The sequence below is a fragment of the Melospiza melodia genome, chromosome 4 (genome assembly GCF_035770615.1).
Source record: "Melospiza melodia melodia isolate bMelMel2 chromosome 4, bMelMel2.pri, whole genome shotgun sequence".
NCBI classification, from domain to species: domain Eukaryota; kingdom Metazoa; phylum Chordata; class Aves; order Passeriformes; family Passerellidae; genus Melospiza; species Melospiza melodia.
Window position 1 is genome coordinate 24,237,791 of NC_086197.1, and position 19,194 is coordinate 24,256,984.

Here is a 19,194-nt window from a genome sequence, read left to right on the forward strand (position 1 = left end):
TTTCTTCTATTAGGAAAGAAACAACTGTAACAAGCTGGGTGACATAAGTCCCGAGGGTGACATGACAACACACAAACCCGTAACTTTGTTCACTATTATTATAAAGCAATATCCATTGCTCAAGGACTGACTCTGGAGGACAAGTGAACCTGTGAAACCCACTTCCTCCCACTCTCTTGCTAGAATACCAAAAGGTTAAGACCTGTGCAAGAAGTGGGAATGGGGAAAAACTGGATCATGTTGTGGCAGCCCTTCTTCCCCTCCCACATCCTGGACCCCGATTTCATGCAGTATGTTTATGTGGGAGTTAGGGGTGATACTCCTCAAATACTTTCCTCTGCCTCCAGCCTTTTCCCAATCATACAGATGTCTCCTAATCTTTCTGACTCCGACTCATCCCATCTACCTTACCTAAGTAGGTGACTGGGAGAGTTTAATCAGATTGAACTGAACCAGCTAACACATCTATTATGAAGGTATCACCTCACATCAAATCCATTACATCCGCCAAATAACAGCAATGAAGTAGGAGCCCCATCCCAAGTGCAGGACACAGACACGCAGAAGCTGGACTGTAGCCTGTGCCAGGCATTCCAAGACCAGGACCAAGTGCACCCTTTCGCTTCTGTCACTTGAATTGCCAAATTGCAGTGGAGGAGAGTACGAGTAAATGCATGCCTTGCCTTCCACATGAAAGACTCTCTCCTGAGAAGGACTGAGAAAGAGAATTGCTGGTTTCAGGTTAAAGATAGCACTTCCTCACCTTATACAACATATTCCTTCAGTCCCTAAAGTGACCTGCTGAACTGACTCCCTGGAGGTGTGCTGCCGGCCTCAGAGAAAATCTCATCTCTTTTAACAAAACACTGATCTTTTCAGAACAGAAGTGTCATTCCTTCCCACTTTGTCTTTTCACTGCTGCAACTCAGAAGTCCTGGCACCTTCCCAGTTCATGGGCTTTGCTGTGCCTTTGGAGCTGGAATCCATCTATCCTTGCCGGCACAATAAAAACTACTGAAAAGAAGGGAAAAGGACTGATGAGTTAATTAAATGCAGCTCCTGTCAGAGGATGGGAGCACAAAAGCAGTGTAGGCAGAGAAATTATCCAGGGGCACAAGAACTATCACACAGGAGCAAAGCAAAGATGTATTTGATTTGAGCCACCATCTGACAAGAGCTACACAAAATGTTTTGAAGAAAGATGTAATTCAGCAAATTACATCCATCCTGTCAAGTCTCATCGTCATTTACAGAAGGAAGGGAGTGGTTTAAGTGTTTAATTTACAACATTACCTTATATATATATATATATAAAAATATGTATTTTCAGCCATACAAATGTTGAGTACAGCTTAAAGCCTCATTTCATTGACTAAACATCATACATAATAATTTTAAAATCTAGCTATTATTTAGTAAAATACTCTCCTCGTTCAGTGCTGAATTACTTTCACTGAACGTTGCCTTTCCTGGACATTGAGCTTATCTTACTTTGGGTTTATTTATTTTTAGCACAGGTTTCTAACACCACTCTGGTTTCATGTTCTACTGATTCTGCTGATGCCAGGGATTTGAACATCTATTAGTACCTGAACAATCTGCAGACAAGCACAGAAAGCTGACTGCTTTCCTAGAGAGCACCTGCACTCCAAGGAACTCAGCGCTTCCATGGGTGCACACGAAAAGCAAACTGAAAAAGGATGGTCTCAAAATTGTATCAGTTACCAGAGAATGACACTGATTAAATGTCCCTCAACCTCCAGATTAGATATTAGGCATAAGAGAGAGAAGGGTAACAAAAGGTCTCCAGACATGTATTTTGGATTTCAAACAGGTTTTTTAATCAAATATTCCACTAATACCTATTACATAGTCTTCTTCATCAGTAAGTTCTTTATAAAGAAGAGTCACATAATTTTTCACAGGAAGAAAGAGACACATAGATTTGAAGTGACTTACCCAAGGCCACACAAGTGGAAGAAGAACCTAGCTATTTTAAAGCCCTTTAGGAGGCAATATGCCTTCCTTAACCAAGTGATTCTCTCCTGAGAGCTGCCATTTGAGGGTCAAATTAACATCAAAATTTTGGCACTAACTCAAACCCTAATCTATGCTTAAAAAAAAAAAACCAAAACAAAAACACATGTTTAGGCTTGGGAATATTATCTCTCTGTAACTGGACAATAAGAAATTTTGTGTAAGAAGGACACGATTCATTGGGATGAATAGTAGGAAACTTGGGTAACAGGCTTGTGGAAAAATATTCTCTTTTAGTTGGTTCCATGTGCCCTCCTCCGACATTTTTTATTGCTTTTCAATTCTGTGAGAGAGCACAGGCCCCCAGGGAGAAGCAAGGGAGAAGGACACAGGTGAGGCAGAGGAATGTCAGTCCCAGAAAGTACCCACCAGCCCTGGGAAAAGATGAAGTTAACTGGAGAATGGTTCTTGCCTCCCAGCAGGCTGGGAACACCACTCTTTTCAGCTCCAAGCTTACTAAGAAAAGATACAAATAACTGCTTTGCTCCCCATGCCTTTCCTACCCACCATAAACTGCTTTTGACCTCTAATCAGAGGCTAACATTTATTTGGAGTAAACTGCCCAGAGGTAGCAATCCTGATGTGTCCATGGAGTTAACATGGATAGGAAACACAGAATTTGCTGTTTGGTGATCTAGGGATTTCATCCAAACCAAAGGAAAGCAGTAAAACCTGTCCTCAGAGTGCCACTATGATATTTTTTGAAAAATCCCTTCAGCAGGATTTTTCTCCTGAGAAGCTGAGAAGCCTCAGAAAAAAAAAGTAAACAATAATTATCTGATTGCCCGGAATGTGATTTGGAGAACTGTTTACCTAGCATGTGAATTTTTTTAAATTAATGACCAATCCCAGTCCAGCTGTGTTGGGACACTGGTCAGTCACAGGTTTTTATTTTTCATTCTTGTTTTAGCCTTCTGATGTCTTCTCTCTCTTTCTTTAGTATAGTTTTAGTATATAATTTCAATTCTCATCTCTCTCCTCGTCCTGGGGACCCTCACAACACTGCAACATCAGAAGACACATCTGAGAGGGACCAAGGAATGATGTGTGACCAAAGCAGACACTGGTAAATGGAAAAAATTTATGGATAATGACTAAGTAGAAAATCAAAGTAATCTTCTTTGCAATAAACAGATGAGCACAGAGGAAACTGTATCAACTCTTGTTTGATGCAGCACAGACCACAAATCAGTGCTGGAATGGTACATGAAAAACACAGTCATAGATCTCAAAAGCACCTATTCCAGAGCTTTTCATAGAGTCCATTTTGTGCAGACGGATGGGTATCACACAATTGGATGAAGTTAAATGTATACCACCACTATAAACAGCAGCAAGGAGTGATGCCTTGATTGCTGGTGTTTGATTTTCCATGTCCACCTCAGCAAGAGGTTAATTTTTATGACAGACATAAGCAAGGCTTCAGTTTAGCCACATCTTTGGGCTTTAGCACAAAAATGTTTGGTCTTACAATAGTTGTTCAGTCATCGCCTGTTCTTATTCCAAATAAGCAATCTATCACATTCTCTAAAATCTGGATCCTCCCAGGAAAATTAACATTACATTTTATTTTGACAAAGTACATACCAGTGCATTTCTTCTGCAACTGATTCTATCCAGCACAACTTCCTTGTAATGAACACAGCCCAGCAGAGGCAGAACAGTAAAAGCTAAGGGATGTATAAAAAGAGTAGGAAAGCTATCAGCTCTCAGGAGTTCAGAGACCCAGATCCTGTTTCCCTTCTCTAGCTTCCTAAGTTAGATATGACTTCTGACAGCACTGCCAGTTACCAGCAGAGCCTGTGGCATAAAGAATGCACTACAACCTGGAGATTTTTTCCCTCTTTTAAGGTACTGAACAGGGTAAATTAAATTCCCAGCAAATTCTTAGGGAATTCTGCTTATAAGGGTCCTCCAGGCAAAGCATGAACCATTAAACCCTTGCAGTCTGAATGTCCAGCCAGGTTTCTTTTCCCCACCTTGACTGTAACATCCTTATCTGCATGCTGGCAATCTGATGGAGACAATGCTGAAAGCTTTGCCATTGCCCAGGTAAATGATGCCCATGGCTTTCCCTTCATCCACAGATTCAGTCATTTCATCCCAGGACCCGACTGGTGTAAGCTAAGTGTACCAAGCGTAAAGTCATAAAATCATGGAAGGGTTTAGGTTGGAAGTGACTTTTAAGATCAGGGATCCAGGGGCAACCATAGCTTCTCTGAACTTCCTGTGCCGGGGCCTCACTACACTAAAAGGGAAGAATTTCTTTCCAATATCCAATCTAAATCTATTCTGTTTCAGTTTGAAACCATTCCCCCTTGTCCTGACACTCCAGGCCCTTATCAACAGGCCCTATCTTTCTTGCAGGCTCCCTTCAGATACTGGAAGGCTGCAATTAGGTCACCTCTTTTCCAAATCCATGCTGACCTTCAAGTTACCTCCTTTTTCCTTCACGTACCCAGAAAGTTGTGAAGAAAATGCACACCATAATTTCCTTTTTCAGGGACAGGAGTGAAACTGCCTGATCTGCAGCTGCCTGAATTGACCCCTTGCCCCTTCTGACAAAAGGTGAAGCATTTGCCCTTTTTTTTCAGCCATTAGTGTTCTCTAGAATGTAGAAATACTGAAGGCTTCTGAAATAAATGGAATCTTCATGCTCTCTTTAGCCCCCTGGCAAAGAAACTGGCTGCAAAACATACCCACACACAGAGTTCTCGTCAAGTCAGCATCCTGGAGATGAAAGCAAGGGCAGCAGATTGGGAACTGCCCATATCCAACTGGGAGTCAAGCATCAGGGAGCCACCATGCCTCTAGGCATGGATATAGCACAGTAAGGAGCACATCAGCTTTCTGAACAGGTTATTGCCTTTCTGCAAGCAACCTCCCAAGAAGAAATCTAGCCATTAAATTGTTTTTCCCTCCTCCACCATTGAGAATTTTGTCACACTTTGTATGGAAACGCCCTTCCCAGTGCTGAAATTACCTGTGGGTGTATACTTCAGGTGCTAAATTCCTTGGGTGTGGGCACACATACAATGCTAGAAGCTGCATAGTTGTATTCACCTGTCTTCTGAAATGTGAGCTTATCACTTGAAGAATGATAAGCCCTTTTCTTACCCTCCTGCGTCCCTATTGTTGCATTCTCACAGCCTGCTTTATACCTAAACATCTTGAATAATGAGTGAGGTACTACTAAAAAAGGTTTATAGAGGTCAGACTGAGAGCTGTTACAGAAAGTATCATGAAACTTTTGAGTGGAGGTGTAATTACCCATACTTACAGTGTGTGTGTGTCTTAGCAGATTTTGATACATCTTTAATCAATAAAATATTAACATAAACTTCAGACAAGTACAGAGCTGTCTGGACACCCTAATTTTTCAAGATGCATTCACTAAAAAAATGAAAATCCAAATAACTTATTCTTGCTTCATCCAAAGGGGAAATTTTCAATGTCACAGAAAAAACTGGCCACTGACTAGAAATTTTTACTGTAATTTAACAAAAATTTAGTTGTAGTTCTGCAATTATAAAAATAAAAACTGAAGTAGTGGAAAAAGTAAATTATTACTTTGGAAGAGTATTTTGGGGTTTGGGGATTTCTTTACCCTCTTTTTAGGACCCTGGGGTTAGAGCTCTACCAAAGCAGTCAAGGTAATTCAAGAAAACCATCCACTTTGCTTGTCCTTACCCATATTTTCTTTGCCAAAAAAACATATGGGAGACATTCTTTCCCCGTCCCAACTAGGAAGGTACTGACTGTTCATTGTAAACATTTTATTATACAGATGAAGTACTCATAGTATTATATATGACTATAATCCCAGTAATGCCCAGCTTAGAGCCAGATCCAGGCTCCTGTTTTGCTGAGCTCAGCAGTAGATTGAAGGCTTGAAAACACATTTTAGTGTTTGGAAGATACAAAATCAAAACAAGAAACCCTTGTTCCTAAACTAAGCTATGAAATCCCACTTTTAGGAGGAGATGGCAACACAAGGAGACAACTTGCAGAATAGACAAGAAAGATGACAAGAAGACACAAAATAATGGAGATCAAAAGTACACACACAGTTAGTTAGTATCAAAGGTTTGTTTGGTTTTTAAACAAGCCACAAGTCAGTGCTTGTTTTTGTCATTCATATTTGCTATTTCTACTGCAGCAGTGCCCAGAAGTCCCATCCAGACATCTCACGCTCAGTCCCTGCTTTTAAATCTTGATGCAATCAGACACTGATTATCCCAAAGCTTCATGTATGAGGAGATCACTCTAATTTTTCTTTCTCATCTAAATCATATAAATAATAAGCCACAACACTTGGCAAAACTCATCCAATTCAGATTGTAATGACATAAGGCAAGTTTCTGTTAACTCTTCAGTGGCACCCACTTCAACACAATCTCCATGAATTTAGGATAAGCACAAGAATGATGCACCACTGAAGACACACCGACCTTCTTCTAAGAAACTAAGTGGAAGCTTATAGTAACGGAGCATATATAGGATCAAAAACCAGTCTAGTGATAATTTTCAACAGAGTGAATAAAGCATGCCTTGATTTTAAAAACATTTAGCTTGATTAGCAACCCTTTCCCTTCACCAACTCAAAATCAAATATAGCTGAGGCCAGAACAGCAGGCTCTGGACAACCACCTCCACAGTCCTGAGTGCAGCAGTGAATCGTACCTGTTCCCAGAATTAATAGGGTTTCCCTCTGCAGAGTCAGACCAGCTCATTTTGGGAGTCTGGCTGCGGTCAGTTTGTGCTGTTCACAGTCACACCATCATTCACATCATTTAACTACTAATGGAAGAGCTGTTTTGTTTCAAGAAGCAAAATTAATTTACAACACTAATAATACTCTCACTCCCAGCTCCCTTAAAAGAAAACAAAAGGCCTAATACACGCCCCCAGAAAATTACCAAAGCCCAATTTTCAGGCTTAGGTTCCTTGGCACAATTCAGACATTTTGATTTATGTATGCAATATTATGACACGAGTCAGAACCTCACAGTTTTTTAAAACAATCTCTCTAATATATTTGGCAGTTCTTATGGCTCTGGTAAATGTAATAAAAACAGAACAGCAGGTTGGATTTGTCAGAATAAACTGCAGTCAAGGGTGACCTCCAGACAACTTTTAAGCTGTGTGATCCTCCTGAAGATAGATTTTAGGATCAATTGTGGGACACCCAGAAGATCAAAAGCTCTCGATTTTGAGTATCAAGATGCACCCCTGTGTCACAAGCAAGAGCTCTCTCAGAGGCCCAAAGGATCAGAGTACTCCCCCACTTCTCCCCAGTATTTCAACAACTTTTGTTTATCTGTGTACTAGCCAGGGATCAGGTTTTGAAAGGGAAGTTAAAACAGAAGTTTAAAGATTCTGCCCCACTATGTTTAGGATTTCTTTTTAAACTGCTGTGTTTTGTTGACAACAAAATTTATTTCTTTCTTTTCAGGGTGTCTCACTCAATCCACTACACAGGGTCTTCTGACAAAACTGGTCCTTAGGTTTCATTATTCAGTTATGGTCTGCTGCTACAGAAGAAAAAAAATACTGGTAAAGAAGGCCAGAGTTCAATTTAGGAAAACAGAATAGCTTTCTTTAAGCAAAAAATGAAAGAAACAGCTGAGCATAGAATGGAATAAAATCAGACACAAAGGATAAAATTTAAGTTCATTTGAGTTAACTTTACATTGTATTGAATGACCAAATAGCCAATTCTGCTCTTTGGGTGCTGACTAATGGCTCCATTGCCAACCGACTGCAGAAAGAGATGAGCCTGTGTTCTAAGCTATGATTTTCAGGCCCTCAGAGGGTGTCTGAGGTCAGACGTCCTCATTCAGCCTCTGTTCCAAGCAGAGAACCCACACCCACAGATGAGCTGTGGTACATGAGCAGATCCGCTGGTGTCCACAGCGGTTCTGAAGTGCAACAGTCCAAAAAGGAATTGTGCCAACTCGCACACATCAAGAGCCAAGTCCCAGGCTCCAGCAAAATGACAAACATTGTTTAAAAACATGTTTGCTGAAGGCCTTGCTGGTGAATGGGTCACTTGGCAAAACTGTGAACACAAGGCATGCTGTGTAGCTGCCTAAAAAGCTCAGCTCTCCTGCATGCCTGAGCAAAACCAGGATCCAGGAGAAACTGGCAGCTTACAAAGGATGCCCAATATGACCTCTCTAATGATGTTGCTCCATGGCCTTGCTGCCAGCAAAAGCTGCTGGGAAATGGCTCTTATTTCTGCTACTGATGTAAAACTCTCAAGCCTGCATAGAAGAGCTTTTCTCTTCAGTGCTCTTTGCTCTTTTCCCTTCCTCTTTGAAAATGCCAAGCTGAACTCCTCCATGCCTGTCAGCACACTCCCCCACTTCCTTGACTTTTTCCTTTAGGATATGTAGACAGGAATGGTGGTGATGCTAGAAGTTTTCTCCTGGCAAGGAGACCTGGAAAGATTAAACTTTCCAGATGGAGAGATCTCCAACTGGCATAAAAGTAAATTTTGTGCATTAGAGAATCTAAAGCTTCCCTTTAGTCATATGAAAAAAAATCTAACATTAGGATGCTATTTCCATCTCACACTTGACACACAAGGCTGAGTTTAGATACAGTCACATGGGAGAAGAGGTGGATGAGAGCAGTATCAATAAAGGTGGATGGTCAGCACTACCAATAAAACAATTACTTCTTGGGGTTAGTAGCTTGCAAATCCAGAAATTGTCTAGCTTGCTTATGTTTCAAGGCTAGAATCAGACGGTACTGGTTTCCCAGATTTAGAAGTGTGATGAACTGAATTCTCATCTCAGTACCAAACACTTTTCCCTGTGTTTAAATTGCTATCATCTGAAGTTGAAATACTGGCAGGGAAATCAAACTCATACATGTAATTATCCAGAACAAAAAGAAAATCACCATAATGCCACAAAATTAAAAGGACAGCTTGTAACTACTCATGTGGGCCCATCACAGCACTTTGAAATCTGCCTTTCAGGAGATATTCAACCAAGGCTAAATGAAGTTACCAAGAGAAATTCGACTGATTCCAGGAACTGGGCCTTGGCTGCAAACCAGAAAGTACTTGGCAGAAAGGCAAATTTAAGCAATGTTACTAAGATTCTTTAAAGCTGTGACTCAACTGCAATCTTAGTTTGATAACTTCCTTATAAGAGTCCCTCTTTCTTCTGTATGATACCCTTGTACATTGAAGAAGAAATACTATGAAGTTACAGGCTGTCAGTGTCTCAAAATATCACCGCTTATGGAGCACCTAAAATGCATTTCATTTTACAGATGGCAGCAAATGCAGCTTAACCATAACCTCTACGCTGTTACTGGCAGGAGAAAATCTTATTGTTGATTTTCTTTTTAATTGCATCATTCTCAAGATACTGCATGCTCATTTGCTTCAAGAGCTGAACTTCTATTTTGTCATTTATCAGCTGATGGAATCTTCACTGCAGAATCTTCACTAACACACAAATCCCTTGGGATACCCACCACTAAATAAAACAAAAATGGCTAGCTTGAAAGACAGTCCCCCTATGCATATGTGTGCATTTGTGTCTATATAAATGTGTATGTGTTAATTGGGCTGCAGAGCACAATGCTTTTGTGCTGGCTGCATAAAAGTTTGTCCGTAACATTCCTTGGACAAAATGAGGTCTCTGACCATAAGAGTTGTCAGACAGCAGCATACTGTTAACCACAGTATCTTTACAGATTTAGCACAATAACTGAATTTAAACATGTGCATGATATTTAAACATGATATTTAAACATGTGCATGTCTCTTGTCAGATATCTTATGTGAAACTGAGAAAATTCTCCTTTGTTCTCAGCTTTTTTTAAACTTTATTGCATGAGCAGCACATGCGTTAGCATACAGTTGGCTATAGGGATTTTTCTGGAATGCTTCTATTTGAGGCTCTGTATTCTCTTCTGGAGGTGTTGCTATTTAGATCACCATCTACTTGAAATCACAAAGTGATTTTAAGGGGAAAAAACCCAGACAAACAAAAAAACCCTTCTGAAATCTGATTGATTTATCATGATGCCAGCCACAAAAAAGTTGCATGAAACCAAGAAGTAAAGAAAAAAGTGAGGAGCAGCTTTTACAGATTGCTCTGCAGGTGGTGGGTATGCGTATAGAATGACATGAAGACAGAAATCATTAACCCCTTTGCTGGTGCAGCTGAGCAAGTAGACACAGAGAAAGCTGAGGTGTACAAAATGATCTTGTTTTACCCTTCATACAAGGCACACAGACATTGCGAGGATCAAGACTGCTGAGCTGGCAGCTGCTGCCAGGCAGGTGGCCCCTGGTTGATGTTGGATTATCCTGATTCATGCTGGGTTTCTATTTCCAGGGGAAGATGAGGAAACTGATGTGTCAGGTTTTGACACCAAAACATTTTTCTTCACAGAATGATGAACACACTTGAAATGAACTGAGAAGCATTTTTGCTTTCAATTAATTACTAATTTCAGAGTAATCCACCTAATTTCTAAAGTTTCATATCATACTGTGCTCTTGTTTTTCATTTAGAATTGTATGTCATTTAAACATTCTTAATTTCTTGGCGATTTACTGCGTACCTTTGTACAACTGGAGGAAACTGAAAACTGCAGTCTATTTTAAAAGAATTGACTTTACTACTGTGAATACCTGCAGCAACAGAAGGACTGAAGACAGTTTGCAAAGCTGGAGCATTACACTGCGACCTCTCCTTGACAGCAATAAAACAGGTTTGAATTCTGTACCATCTGGCAATAAAACAGGTTTGAATTCTGTACCATCTGCTTGTGACCTGGGGACAAATGGCATCCCCAAGGCTTCCCTAGGTTTCAGAAGTATTGTTTCTTTAAATAAAACACAATGTACAACACCATTAGGTCATAATCTTTCCTAGAGCTTCCAGTACTGCAAGTTCTGCTTTTAAGGGGTCAGATCAGCAGAACCATGCTGGTAACACCACAGAACTGCATCTCTAAGTCATCAGAGACTGATGTTTCAGGGAGAGAAACATGCAGGAGTACAAGGAGAAGCTATGTAATATAAGGGGAACAGCTTCTTGCAGTCAGGGATGCCTTTGGGAAGGGTCTAGAGCACAAGTCTTAGGAGGAGTGGCTTAGAGAGCTGGGGTTGTTTAGCCTGGAAAAAAGAAGGCCCAAGGCTTCTCTCATGTCTCTCTACAACTACCTGAAAGGAGGTTTTAACAAAGTAGTGGCCAGTCTCTTCTCCCAGGTTACAAGTGATAGCATGAAAGGCAATGGTCGCGAGTTGTATCAGAGAAGGGTTAAATTGGATATCAGGAAAAATTTTTTCACCAAAGGGTTATCAAGCACTGAAACAGGCTGGGAGTGGCTGAGCCACCATTCCTGGAGGTATTTAAAAGATATGAAGATGTGATGCTTAAGAACATGGTTTAGTGGTGGACTTGGCAGTTCTGGGTTAACAGCTGGACTGACCATACGAGTTTTTTTGCCAAGATAACTGATTTGATGGCTCTATGATTCTATAACTCATTTGTTCTTCAAACACTCAAAGATAAAAAAAATATTATTTCAGTTCTGGCCTTGAACACTTCAAGGGATAGGGCATGTACAGAATCAGAGAATCGGTTAGGTTGGAAAAGATCTCTGAGATCACTGAGTCCAGCCTATGACCTAACACCACCGTGTTCCATCAACCTAAAAACTTCATAAACCCTGATCCAAGTACAAGCCGCTCTATAGCAGTTACAGCAGATTTCAGGGATGCTGTTCCAGATGGAGTGACACTGCACTGGTTTGGCATGGAGAGCCTTTACTGCTTATGGTGATGAGTGAGGGGGCAAAGTCATAGGAGTGAAAGATAAATCTCAAATGATTTGCTGAAATTTACAGGGTCTTGCTGGATATTTACTGATAAACACAGTACACTTCATGAGGAAATACTGAAGAGACAAAGGTGTGTGACAACATTGCCCATCCCAATGTGCAGCTCCAGGAAAAGCTTTGTAGGGAAGAGAAGGTCTGTCTGTAGCATGCACTTTAACTAGAAGGGTTAACTGTGGTTGGACAACAGGAAAAATCAGCAGCATTTTACTGTCACACCCAATACCCCATTTTCAGCAGCCTCATTCACAGCCTCCCTGTTTTCTCTCTGAATTATCAGAGACATTAATAAGAGCCTTTTCCACTCCCCACTTTGTCTGATCTTTCTAATTAGGAATACTGAACATATCTGAGAAAGAGCCTGGCAGCAGCAAGCAGACTTAGTTCACTGCATGCAGGGCATGGAAAATGTTCTGCTCTCCCAGGGTCAACAGGAAAGCTACAATCAGTGACTCAGCATTAGCGCAGTAACTGCTTTCCAGGGAATCCAAGACAACCCCTTCAAGCATTCCTGCCTGTTTCTGTGCACAGAGAGATCAAACAGCAAAAAATGCTCCTTGAAGCAATTCCCTACCTCCTATAAAGACATCTCTCCCATCAACTAACAATTATATAGCCCTGCCAAGTTTTGCCTCATGATTCACATCTCTGGCCACATCCAGGCAGCAGCCCATACTAAAATCTGGGGCTTTTTGTGGAACAGCTGAGCTCTGTGAAGGCAGACGTAGCATTTCATTAAGGACAGGGTAATAGCTTGATTGCCTTAGGGACTTGCCACTGGGAAATAGAACATCTCCTTTCATAAACAGACAAGGTCACCATGCTTGTTTTGGATTTGATGCTGAGATAATTGAGTATCTGTTCATTACATACTGAATATTAATGCACTAATGCACCTGCATGCAAAACTAAATTACTAAGGAAAGCAGCCTTATATTAAATTTCAATGCCTACTCAGCTACAGAATACAGTCGAAAAATTCTGACTGATGCAAAAACTATTTTCTGTATTTTACTTTCCATGTTGGATTCAGAAGTTGAAAAATTCCGAGTAACCAAATGTTGAAAAGCACAAACTAAGTTATTTTGCCTGATCATATTGTATCACCCTTTTGTAATCCACAGCTTCTCTTCTATTTAACAGGAGTCATCATCCAGCAGATTCACACGTACACACTGTGAAGAAGACAGGACACAAATGTGACACTTCAGTATTCAAACCCCTGTAGATATAATGATAAAAGCCACACAAATTTCAAAGAGATACTTGAAGAGGGATCAAAATTCTAGGCAAGTTCTTTCAAAATATTTCTAAATACTACCAAAAATCAGGAGTCCCCAGAGGACCTTTCCTGAAGAATCTAAACATTATGCAACTAATTTTAACCAATCTGCTTCACTCTGATCTTACTTCAGTCCAAATACCCATTTTATCTCTTTGCCTAGAATATTAAGAAGTTGGCAACCTGTATTTCTCTGTTCGTTTGGTTCCTGGAATACTTACTTTCTGGAGATGCAAACAAGAAAATCCAGAGGCCAACACTAGGTCAAAGCTAAATGTAAAAGGAGGAGTTACTTGCAAAGTGAATGTGTCATGGGACAGTACACAGGGTAGGATATGAAAGAAGAAATAAAGTATGTTCTCCTAAACCCAGATACAAATACTATTCTGCATTAAATCCGTAGTTTGTGGGGAAAAAGAGTAATTATTCACTAGAGTTTAGAAATTATAAAGGTACATGTAAATAACACACATAAATAAGAGAAAGGATTTTATTCTGAAGCTTCCTGTGCTTACTCCAATATATCTTATCAGAGATCGTGATCAGAAATTTCAAATGCGAATGTTGTCTGAAGATTTGGAACAAAGTTTTGCTGCATTTTTATTTGTTTTATACCTCAGGGATTTCCCAAACTGGAGCATGCAAACCGGAAGAGTAAATGAAAGGGCAGTCTCTAGATTGTGATCAACTAGAAGTCTGCAAACATGTTAAGAATAATGTTTCCTGCCCTCCTCATCTGTCATTAAATTAACATCTAGTGGAATTAACAGTTTCATTTTTAGAAAAAAAAATCTCCAAGGGTGTCAACATTTGTACATGACAAACACCTTTGAGGAATAGGGTTTCTGCCTTATGCAAGGATTTTTGAGTAATTTTAAAATGATCAGCATCAGAAAGACAATTTCTTCCTTAAGAGGACCTGGATGACTTGTGTAAGTTTTTTTTCTTCCCAAGGCTGCAGCAGCCTAACTTAGAGCTCTGCCTTCTCCTTTTCTTCATTTGAAACACATTGGAGCAGGCTGCCAAAGGTTCAAGCAGAGGTTATCATGTCCTGTTTGCTCTTGGCAAGTCTTAAAACTGTTGAAACATCCTAGGAAGAAAAATGGGTACATCTAATACAGCTACAACAATAAAACAGCTACTAGGGAACCCCACCCAGAGCTAATAATACCTCCAAGTTGTGCTGCTCAACTGAAAAGATAAGCCAGCAGCATTTATACATAAAATGCAAACAGAACTTACAGAAGTCTTGATAAATACCTAGGTTTATCATTTCCTCAAGTGTTTTAAAACACAAAAGGGAAAACCACACCACACTTGGGATTGTTTCACATTATCCACTGTGATGAAAGCTGGGGGTGGACTTGGCAATGTGAGGTTAAGGGTTGGACTTAAAGACCTTGAGGATCTTTTCCAACCTAAATCATCCTATGATAGACTAGCAAAAAGCAACTAATGTGACTGTTTCCTTTTATACTACTCACAAATTTTCCTGAATATGAAAACAATCCACCCTCTGTTAAAAATACAACAAAACCAAACTAACTCTGTTCTTCGACATATGTAAGATTTTCCTAGCTTAATGCCTCAAAACATTAGAAGGAAAAAAATATGTTTTCTGCCAGACCTACTTGTCTCAAAGTCACCTATTTTACCTCTAACTTCTGCAGAAGGAGAAGGATTCTTCAAGTCACGTCTTGCTCAAACTTTTAGACCAATACTCCATGAAGATATGTTGACAATTCTCAGGTTAATTCCTAGTAATTCCTTGCCTGCTAGGGCCAGATCTGTCCCTTCCTCTCATTTCACATCAGCTATGTACAAATTCTCACTAGCATTAGGCATGAGCTTGAACTCTGACATTTATCATAGCTGGAGGAGTCTGAGCAAGTTCACAACCTCACCACTGGCTTAAGATCCAGAGGATCTTGAGAGCCTCAGGCCAAGTCAGTGTCTCCTTACAAATGTTTACATTTAATACAGCAAAGGGCTTTGACACTCTTCTTGTCACTATAGATTTTTTCACTGGGATGGCAAACTAAACAGGATCAAGACACACAGGTGGAGGTCATGCAAAACAGGAAGTAAAAAGATTACATCATTACAGTGTAAAATGCTGTGGCACCCATCAAAATCAGACATATACAGGTTTGTTCATGTACAATTCTTTTTGTGGTTTGTTTTAGATACAGGGAAAATACACAGCTGTTACAGCAGATGTCAGCATTTTGCTCCTCATGAACTAAGTAAAACAGAAGCCCTTTACTTCACACAGCTAAATAGATTTCAGATTAGATTCCAGAATAAACCATATGAACTTACCTTACATTTCAACATGTTGGCCACTCTCTCATGCATTGACTGTCCAGCCTTCGGCCTGACAAGAATATAAACTGCTTTCACTTCAGGGCTGGAGCGCAAAAGTTTTTCCACCAGTACTTTGCCCATGAAACCTGTAGCTCCTGTGATAAGTACAGTCTTCCCATTGTAATAAGCTGAGACTGAAGACATGGTGCTTTCTTGTTCTCTCCCTTCCTGCAGCAGGTACCTGAGAAAATGCAGAAATAAAGCTTTAAAGGCTTTTGGGATAACCTTTTTAGTCAACTAGGTAAACTCAAATTGGTTCAGTCAATGGCAATTTTAAAAATGATTTTTTAAAAAAAGGCTTTATTATGAAAATAAGCTACAAAAATCAGAGAAGCTTAAAAAAATCAAGCTCAGCCTTATCCACTATGTGACACCACAGCTGCACACAGAGGTCAAACACAGCTCGTGCTGTCCAAGGCTCCCAGCAGGAGATGCTCACTGCAGTGCTGAAGACTGTTTATCTGCTACTGAGAAGTGGCAGCCATGAAGATATGCCGCTATTCCTACAAGACAAAGGAGAAAGGAATTTCCTCACAAACCCTGCTGTGTTTTCCACTTCAATCCCACTGTGCCTACGGTGTTCCTTGTCAGCCATCACTCATCAACATGCTCAGACTTTTCCTGCTGCCTTGGCTTGGAATAACACCATGAAGAAAGCCCTTCTTCACAAAAGACAGTGTAGTGACACTGCTCTGCACAACTGCAATACCATGCGCAGGTTACAACCCTTCACAAGCTGTTATGGCCAGAATTCATCCCAGTTCACTCTAAGGAATGTAGACATGATAGGCTTCCCTTTGGAGATTCACTGACATGGACTAGGTTCCCACATGATGTGTCCCAGTTAAATATTTTAATTAGATGCAATAGTTTCAGGCCTGAATGTTCCCAGTCACCCAGATTCAAACTCTTTAAGTTGATTAAATGCAAACAAAGCTGGACTGAATCCTCTTAGAAAAGCCCTTCTTCCCCTATTAGCCTAACAGAAGCAAAACAACCATCTTTGAAGTGGGGCAGACCACAGCAAGCACAAAACACACACTGCAAGGAAAGGGCTCATGAAAAATACCAGTAAATGTTTTGAAAAAGCCTACTAAATTTGAAACAAAAAGAAACAAGAATTGTGGAATGCTGCCAATCACGTAATCAAGAACCAGAACAATGATCTTCAAGGATCCCAGAAAAACTCCTCCAGCAGAAACTTCAGAGACACAAACTAGGGAGTCAAGCCTAACAAAATACTACTTTTCTTTCCCAGTGCTGTCTGGGACCACAGCACTCAGCATCGAACAAATGAAAATCCCCAAATTTCTTTATCCATGACAAAACATCAGGTGTAGAATCCAGTTTAGAAAGTGGGTCAAGCAGAATAACCTCTCAGGGACACTATTTTACAAACTAATAGCTGCGGGTATTCTGGCTCAGTGAATTTGGTTATTAGCCTACTTTCAGATGTGGTCAAGATTGTAACTTAGATGACTACAGAAGGCTCATCTACGCCTATTAAAAACCTGTTCTTATTGAAGAGCTGGTCACTTGGGAAGTTAAATCAACAGCTTTAAACTACTGGATAATTAACTTATTTATAACAAAATGTCATGTCTCATTCCAATTCAGAAAAACTGACTCATACTGGAAGACAGGAACTTGCAGAGCCAGGGAGCATGTGAAAAGTGTGTACGGCCAGAAGAAGGTTGTAGTTTAGCCAGATGAAGGCAAAAGATCTCAGAAACCTGGCATGACACATGTCCTCCAATGTAGAAAAATGAAGGAAGAAGAAGTCCTTAGTCACTAGAGGCCATACCAATCCCAGTGAACAACAGGAAACAAAAAGATTAAATATAAGGACCACTTGCAGCCACTGGATGGATACTTGCTTTGAATTTGTATCCAGAGGATCATATCTGCACAAACAATGGTACAATTACAGAGTACTTAACACCACAAACTTGGAGATTACCAGAGGAATTACTCTCCTTCCCACACTTCAGAAGTAGAGAGCATTTCCAACCTGCATCACTAAGTACTACTGCTTTGCCTTAAGAGTTGTAGACTACTGCACAAAATAACTGTGAAAGGCTTCCACGTGCAGATATCAATTTATTATGTTGTTTCATTTGGATTCCCTGTTTCAGTTATCTAAAAAAGGCTTCATTTGTTGTGGCCAGATGTTCAATGCCTGCTAGAATAGTAAAGTAAATAAATCACACTACTTTGAAATGTCCCTGTAATTAACCATGCAGCCATGTTTCACTAAGCATTTCTGACAAGGACTACATGCACAAAACTGACAGTTCTTCTCCATCTAGTCTGAGACCATTTTGAGTGTCTGAGTCCAAAAAAACCCAAAAATTTAATCTCCCAAGCCATTCTTGTATGATGAAAATGGAAGTACCAAACATAGCCACTGAAAAAACAAACTTTCAAATCAACAAACTTTGATTACTGGCTTATCCTCCTAGGGTTAAAAGACAATGGAAGAAAAATCCCATCCTTTCTATTTTCCATAATAAAGCAGTCCAAGTTAGGCAGCCTAGAGTTAGCAGGGCAAATTTCAGAGTTGGATCCAGTTACTCAGCCTCATCCATAATAAAAAGCCATGAAGAATGAGATGGTGTTTGCCTGTTATGGGAGCAGATTCATGTTTCTTTGCAGTACATTTATTTTTCTATTTCCTAAGTGAGCTTCAGAAGAAATTATGAAAATCTTGTACCCATCTGATGCATATTAATTATCAGGAAAGAAAATATGTGGATTTTTCTAATGCACACAAACAAATTCATGTTTTAAGATCATGACACCGAAGCTAGAATGCTGCAATTTGGTATGTTCAGACAGATCCCCGAATCTCCACTGGTCAAGCAAATTTAAAGAGGCTTTTATTACATTCCAGGTTCAAAGGCAGATACCAGTTTATATTCAGGATTGCTAAGATATTTTCCTTTCAACTTAATCTTGAATTTTTTATTTTGTACAACTATTTTGCATTTTTAAATATTTTTAAGAGTGTGATTGATTGTTTTCTGCTTTTATTAATGTTGCTTGGCCTTTGCAAAAAAAGTACTGAAAAATAGATGGAGATTTTAAGGAACCAGAAGATTTCTGAGGTCAAAGGGTATGACCCAAGTAATGCCTGCTAACCTGACCCTTTGGAGGTCTACTTCAAACCAGGGAGAACTACATGCATGCCTTTTTGGCTTTTTACACTCAAATTGTTTTGTGCAGAAGGTTATACTTGGCCTTTCATGTTAGGGAATAAATAGCCAATACTAAGTACTGATGATTTTCCAGTCAATTAAACTACAAGGCATGAACTTACTGGTAGAACTACTTGAACTATGGTCAGAAGTTGCAGAGACACGACCCTTAGTGAGGTAAAGAAGGATACAGACTATTTCATAGGCTGAGGTTCCTGGCTCTTCCAAACCTGGAGGTGAGAAAGGCACTGAACTGTGGAGGAAAGCTCATGCAAGAGCTTCCTGAAGTCTAGTTCAAGTGAGTATATAAAGGTAACTCAGATGCTTTAGGCACTAATTGGAGCAGGAAAGTAATCTCTGATGCCACCTGAATTACTGAGCGCAGCATCTTTGCAGCAGCACAAATCTCTCTGATGCTGACTCATCTCCAGAGCAGGA

At 40.0% G+C, this 19,194-nt stretch overlaps 1 protein-coding gene across 6 annotated transcripts in view; it reads right to left on the reverse strand.

Moving 5' to 3' along the window:
• Window positions 1-19,194, reverse strand: part of LOC134417270 (fatty acyl-CoA reductase 1-like) — a 131,110-nt gene that overhangs the window by 55,077 nt on the left and 56,839 nt on the right. For all 6 annotated transcript variants that reach the window (XM_063154312.1, XM_063154313.1, XM_063154314.1 and 3 more), the window contains exon 2: window positions 15,515-15,740. In XM_063154312.1, coding sequence (XP_063010382.1) covers window positions 15,515-15,703 — 189 coding nt within the window. In that variant the 5' untranslated portion in view covers window positions 15,704-15,740. The remainder of the gene's footprint in view (window positions 1-15,514; window positions 15,741-19,194) is intronic.